This window comes from Mytilus trossulus, unplaced genomic scaffold, assembly GCF_036588685.1.
Source record: "Mytilus trossulus isolate FHL-02 unplaced genomic scaffold, PNRI_Mtr1.1.1.hap1 h1tg000050l__unscaffolded, whole genome shotgun sequence".
NCBI lineage: Eukaryota > Metazoa > Mollusca > Bivalvia > Mytilida > Mytilidae > Mytilus > Mytilus trossulus.
In genome coordinates, this window is record NW_026963292.1 from 1,618,238 (window position 1) to 1,625,218 (window position 6,981).

General features: G+C 31.1%; 1 protein-coding gene across 1 annotated transcript; it reads right to left on the reverse strand.

Annotated features, from left to right (window-relative positions):
• Positions 1–92: 92 nt before the first annotated feature.
• Positions 93–6,915, reverse strand: LOC134699278 (transmembrane protein 17-like). The gene is made up of 4 exons (XM_063560883.1): positions 6,762–6,915; positions 2,560–2,663; positions 1,670–1,783; positions 93–983 (listed from the first exon to the last, which is right to left on the reverse strand). Exons 1-4 carry the CDS (start codon positions 6,877–6,879, stop codon positions 708–710), a joined length of 612 nt encoding a protein of 203 aa, XP_063416953.1. The 5' UTR covers positions 6,880–6,915; the 3' UTR covers positions 93–707.
• Positions 6,916–6,981: the final 66 nt, after the last annotated feature.

Below are 6,981 nucleotides of genomic sequence, written 5' to 3' on the forward strand. Positions count from 1 at the left end.
TCGGAATAACGATACGATATTTCTTTATAGGAAATATTTAAGTTTTTACTTTTAAACTTTACATGCATTTAATAAAAAAAAAATGGCGTCGGGCTACAAAAAAACAATGAAGTTTTAAACGGTGGCGGAAGACAGTTTAACGATGGCGCAAGGCAATTTAACGATGGTGCGAGTCATTTGAAGATGGCGCAAGACATTTGAACAATGGCGGGGCGCCATCGTTAAACAGGCCATGGAGATCCCTGGACATTTTATACAAATTCATCAGTAATTTTTCATTTTACTTTGGTTAAAAAAAAAGAACCAATTATATATGTTTTCGTGTAATTGAATGCCTTTTTACCAACTCAAAAACAAATTTTATTTTGATATGATTTTGATATTCATTTACATTCTTCTTTAAATTTTAAACAGAAATGTATTCAACATTTGGCTTAACTCTTTTCTTGACAGTATGATTTGAATATGGCATTTTTAACTTTTACCAAGTGTTTATCAATCAAAAATTATTCTTAACAAATTGTTAATAGATAACAGTATTGAATGAATCCCTGATAATTTCTTTCCTGCTCACTTCTGAAATCATCAAAGATAAGCCAACATTATTTTTTACACTTTTCTAATTCATTCTTCTATATAAGACCTTCAGATCAATTATAAAATGGTGTCATATAATATGTCCTATTATTTTCTAACATTCAATGCTGCTATGAGTAATCATATCTATCCTGCCAATAGTCATCATCAGTTATATTTTCTAAGTCTGTAAATTGTTTTAAATGAAATTTTGTAACTTGATAATTAACCATTGTCCTGATAGCAAAGTAGCCACATATTGCTTCAAACACTACAAACATGGCTTCTACAATATGTACAGCACGCTCAAATGGTAACAGTAAAGGCTGAGTGTTGAAAAGAAGAAGTAGTATGAGTGGTAACTGAATCAGTACTGTCAACAACCAGGAACCAGCTAACTCTGGTACCTGCAATGAATAAATGTATCATCAATACAAAATGTTTCACTAAAATATAATAAGTTTTTTTCTTATCTTTATCACAATTTTTAGTTATTTCAAATAACAAGTCAACAGTTGCAATTTTTTAAATTCCAGTTCCATTTTATGATCATGTTTTTCTATTGCTTGCAATTGACAACCAGTCAGAAATATTTCAGTTCATAACAAAAAAGATTTGGGTTGTTGTCACATTATATTGTAATCCAACATCGGTCCTATCTCTAATCATTTAACATATTATAAGTGTCTCAAAAAAATATGGCAAATGGGCTGAAGCCAAAAAAACAAACAAAAGTATAATTACGGGGTGTTATAGAAATTTGATATTTGCAGAGATCAACCTAAAAATCTATCTAGAGAGATTTTGTATAGGTTTTTTTTACAGTTCATTCTGTATGGAAAGTCAATATGTATAAAACAAAATTCTTCATGTTTAAAGTATGATGTTCAGCCATTTAATGTGATAGGGGATGTTATACCCCTCAGAGTATCTTTATTAAATCACCTACTGAACAACTATGATTTAGCCCATTAATTTTTGTAGTGAAAATGGACACTAGATTTCTCTCAAAAAGCAGGGATGACAACACTATTTCAATAAACTTTTTTAGTCTGAAGGTATTTTTAATAATTTCTGTATACATAAATCTTACCCTTTCAGCTAAGTTTCCAACAAAACCAACATACAATCTGACGACCTCCATTATGGTAAACACTACATATATGGCTATCAGTAATATCAGATATAAGGTGGACAAGTAAGAAAACTGAAACAAATATACCAATCACTGATTCGTAACATTTACATTATAATTAAAATACAATCTATGGTAATATTTATAACAGTATAGTATAATACAACAACAAGTTCTTTATTGGATTTTTTCAAATGATTAGGATTATATACTACAGTCACATTATCTCAATGAAGTGTTTTCCTATAAATGAAATGCTGATTTCCATCAAATAGTGAAATTGTGAATACTGATTGAAGGTTGATTTAGTTATCATGATTATAGCACATAAATTAGATATTTCACAAACAAATGCAGAGTTGTCATGGTACCAGTTCATTATACATGTACTGTACTGGCTTCTTGCCTTTTTTAACTTAGTTATTTTTTCTTAAAAAAGTACATGTACACTGAATCACAGAAGAATAAACATACATTTACATCATAGAATACAATATAATTCTGTAAGATGAAAAACACTTTATAATAACAGTATAACTGTAAATAAGTAACATAAACAGAGATACAGTAAAAACATGACTAAATTAATTCAATAACTAGCTTTCTAAAAATCTCAAAATTCTTCTTCTGCTGATATTGAAATGATGCTTTTATTCACACTAACATTTGGTTAATGTTCTGCCAAATAGATATCAACGGACAATGTCCTGAACAATATCCATGTAGAAAGACATACAAGAGGAAAATTAGAGAAATATTCATGCATACCCTTGTTATCATACTTTATTTGGGGGAAAAAAACATTTTGTGCAAATAGAATATCAATATTGCAGATACATTGTATTTACCTTTACTTCAAATGTGACCAGTGTCGCTGTTAACCAGAATGGAGCATAGAAAATGTTAAAGAAAAGTGCCATCTGTAGGGGCAGGTTTGTAACATATTCATTTCCTGAAAATTAAAAAAGATATGCTATATTAATCCTTAATTATTCATGGAATGCATATATAGGCCGCACATGTCCATAGTTCATGTCCTTGTACTTCAATGCACATAGAACAGCATGGATATTATGATGATTGAATGTCATATGCATGAATGTTGATTTTCTTGGAAAGTATTGCATGTTGTTTTTATTTACATTTATTTTAAATTATATATACATTTTTTTGTAACATATACCAATAGATCTAACATTGTTGGGTTGGTGTTTAGACGAGTTGTATATATCTATGTGCTGACTTACTTGCAACACTTTTTTTGCCCACTAAATCCTCTGATTTGTTTGGTATTGTTTCTGCATATTACTTGCTTCATGACCAGTGGCAAATATTTCAAACATGTTCAAATACAGTAACATGTGCCACAACTCTTTAATTATGATTTATTTTGACATAATATTTTTAATAACAGTGCATATATAATTCCCTAAATAATAACTAATGTTTGAGTGACTAGGTTCAGGTGTTAATGAACTTAATGAATCAATCTTATAGAAGCGAAATGTAATGAATTTAATATTCTAATTATTGTTGAGTTTGGTTGCAGCTGACAACAACAAGGTTTATGATGCTGTAAATCCTGAAAGTAAGTTTATTTTTTGGTATGTTAATACAATGAACAGTCCTACATGTTGAACAAATTGCAACCTTAAGGGTTAATATATATCAAAGGTAGTAATGGGTTACCCTACATGACGATTGATGGTATAAAACTATGTTAACTATAGCTTTTATGAGAAGCATTTACCTTAGTTGATCCTAATGGTTGTACCGAATGAGATTGGACAAATGATGATAAAAGTAGAAAGGCTCATTTGTTGCCAAAAGGTAGCAAATAATGGGAGCTAGTGTGATGATAAATGCCAAAATAGCATTCCTACCCTCATGTCATGATCATCTCCCAGCAGGCACAAAACGTTGTATCAACGTTGATCCAAAGTCAGTCTTCAACGTTGTTACAACATTGAAACTTGGGTTAGTTTTGAAAGTTGTGATGACGTTAAAATTCTGACGTTGAATCAACGTTGCAGTTTCAACGTTGTATTGACGTTGATAACATGTTGAAATCGGGTCCAGTGACGTTGAAATCAGGTCGGGTTTAGGTTGAAATCAGGTCGAGTTAGGTTGAAATCAGGTCTGGTTTAGGTTGATATCAGGTCGAGTTAGGTTGTAGTTGGGTCATTTGTAGGTTGGTTGAAGTGATGGTTTTGGAGTGTACATTAATCCTTATTGGCACGTGTTCAAATACAATATATCAAGATACCTGAATTATGAAATGAAAAAGCCACTTTCAAGTTTTATTTCAAGTTAGTGTCCATCAACAGTTCCTTTCTCAACAAGGGACTCCAAAAGAGAAAAGTAGACAATAACAATCAGAAACAAAGAGAAGAGACAGTTACAATATCAAAATTTTATTTGAAACCAAATATATCAATATTAACAAAGCTTACTTTTCTAGCTCATCAATTTCTCAAAGCAAAGGAAAAAAGAAAGACTTACTACAACACACTGGTTTGATTCTGGTTGATCAAGTTTTCCAACTTATTCAAAATTATGTAAATGCAGCAAATTTGACACAGTGACACAAAATGCCGCCTTTGTTTTTTGTGAATAAATAGCAGGACCATAAAAAAAGATGTTCTCATTTTAGGTTTTTGTAATCTGATATTTCATGTATTTACTTCTTTTTGGTTGTCTTTTTTTCATTTTTATTGATACCTGTTGATCTGAAATTTGACTTTTTGAGGGTATACCGTATGTTTTTTTTTTTTATTTATCTTGAAGGCATTTGGAACAAACCATACCATCAACAAGCTGTTTACTCATTCCATTCAATCATTATCTATACACCCGATACAATTGAGTAAACCGGAGAAAAAAAAGATGCACAAACTAACGTATTTCTAAATTTTACTGCCTTTTTTTACTGGCACTAAATTAACTATAGAAATTAAAAAAAAAGAGGTTTTTATAATGAAAAATTTATTTTGTTTTAATGATTTATTCTTCTGGCCTAGAAACTCCTTCTGCTCTCTGTGGGGCACACTTCAAATGTCCTGATCACTGCTTGGATATTTTGGTTCTGGTGTCTCTTTGTGGCAGACTAGAACAGCATCTGAAAGCAGGGAGAAGAAAAAACAGATTTGAATTACATAAATAAAGTTGTGTACTTTTACAAGCCGGAAATGTTATCAAATTCTACCAATTATAAAACAATTATTTTAAATAATAGAAAACAACATGTTCATTTGAAACAATTGTACTAGCTTGCATCAATAACAAGACAAAGCATGAATCCTTTAAACCAGATCTGTGTTTGGCAATAACCATAATGTTCATATACAGCTAAAACTATCAAAGATGAGAGGTATTTAACGAAAAAATCTAAAAGACCAAAATAGTGTTTAAGAGCAGACCATTTCCATGTGTGTCAGACACACCATATCGAGTTGTATTGGAACGAATGGCTAGTTTTCGATGACACCCCCTCCCCCTTTTTCTGATATTGCTGACTCTGTGCATGGCTAGATATGTTTGTGTTAGTTTGCTAATTAGAGGATATATGCAATCATGTTTTGACATGAAACTGAATTAGATTCAGTAAGATAAGACCTTCTCATAATTTCTGTGAAGGTAAACATGCAGATAATCTGATAAATAATTTGAATGTGTTTGTTTATATTATGATTCTTCGTTAATTTAACTGTAAAATAGACTTACGCTTATATCAAGAGGTTTATACAGAAAAGTCTTCTATCTTCTTTATATTCCTTAGACGCAGTTGTTCACTATTTGTTCATCAGTCTGGTGCGATAATTTCTCGAGGATGATTTTCAAATTTTTCTAAATGGATGTTAAAAAGAGGTGCGCGTGCTTGCGTGCGCATCCAAATGAAAATATTCGGAACTCCAGTTGAAAAACCGCGAAAATTTAAAAACTTCTCAATTAGTATGTCTTTTATGAATTGATTACATTGTACATCGATGATATTTTAAGTTTATATATTAAATATCAATCGGTAAAAATAATTAAATAAATATACCGAAAAATTTCACCTATTTATTTAATTGAATGAAAGCAATTAAAAAAAATCGATTTGATTAAAAAAAATATAAACTAAGAATATATCATATTTATACAGATATACATATAATTAAAATAGCATGAACAGGTTTTCGAGATCTCCCAAAATATAGATAATTATTAAACCAAAATTAGATCTTCTTAATAATTGGTTAGAATTGATTTTTTTTAAGATACTTAAAAAATAAACACAAAACAAAATTATTTTGAAAAAGCCGATTTGTTTTATTGGTGATGTCTCCTGACCACTTGTTCTTGTCCAAAACTCCTTTTCATGCATAAACAATGCTATTCGGTCTACCCCCTTTTTTGTGAGGAAAAATGATTGATTATAGGGATCATGGAATCATGACAGGAGGAAACCCCCTCACGATTATGGCAGTCAGTGGACCCCCTTATAAGTATTATAAATTCTAGATTAGTACACTTATTATCCAATCGTTTATAATACTGCAGCACTGCTCCTGGTTCGATCTGCTCATCCAATATATATGTACCCTTCAATTTTGACAATAAGATTTTGTCGAGATTGACTGACGTTAACCCAACGTTGAAATAACGTTGATTGTTTAAACGTTGATTTTAACGACGTTAATTCAACGTTGAAACAACGTTGTTAAGTCAACGTTGAAGACCATGACGTTAGATCAACGTTGAATTTAGGTCGATCAACGTCACGACCATATTTCAACCAAATTTCAACGTTGTCACAACATGGAGTGCCCACTGGGCTGTTATGAACTTATGATAATGGTTTAATTGATAAATTGTTTAGTCTATTAGATAAGAGTCTGTAGGAAAGAAGTTTGAAAACAGAAAGGAGAAGAACCAGTAGTTAAGTATAGATTGTGAGGTAACCTGCTGCTGAAATCAATCTGAGTGTTGTGTTTCAACATGATTTTTACATGAAACAACTGTACAAGTAACATTCGCAGAATAACAGGATTTAAACTAATTTATTAACCTGTCTTTTTCAGTTGGTATTGTTGTGGATCCTGTGCATCTTTTGATATCGGAAACAAAACATCAGTGAATGATGTGACCGTTTTTCTTAGAGATCTCCCCAAAAGTGGAGAATCCATGTTTACCTTTTAGCGGGGTATGTCACATGATGTAAACATCCGGTGTGCATTTCTATATTTTCGTAATTTTATTCAGAAACATTTGCGTTTATAGTTTACAGT

Coding starts and splice junctions, on each gene's coding strand:
- LOC134699278 (XM_063560883.1), bottom strand. CDS start 6,879: ATGGATTCTCCACTTTTGGGGAGATCTCTAAGAAAAACGGTCACATCA. Junction 2,664..6,761: donor ATACCAACTGAAAAAGACAG/GTTAATAAATTA, acceptor TTTAATTTTCAG/GAAATGAATATGTTACAAAC. Junction 1,784..2,559: donor TGGTCACATTTGAAGTAAAG/GTAAATACAATG, acceptor TATTTGTTTCAG/TTTTCTTACTTGTCCACCTT.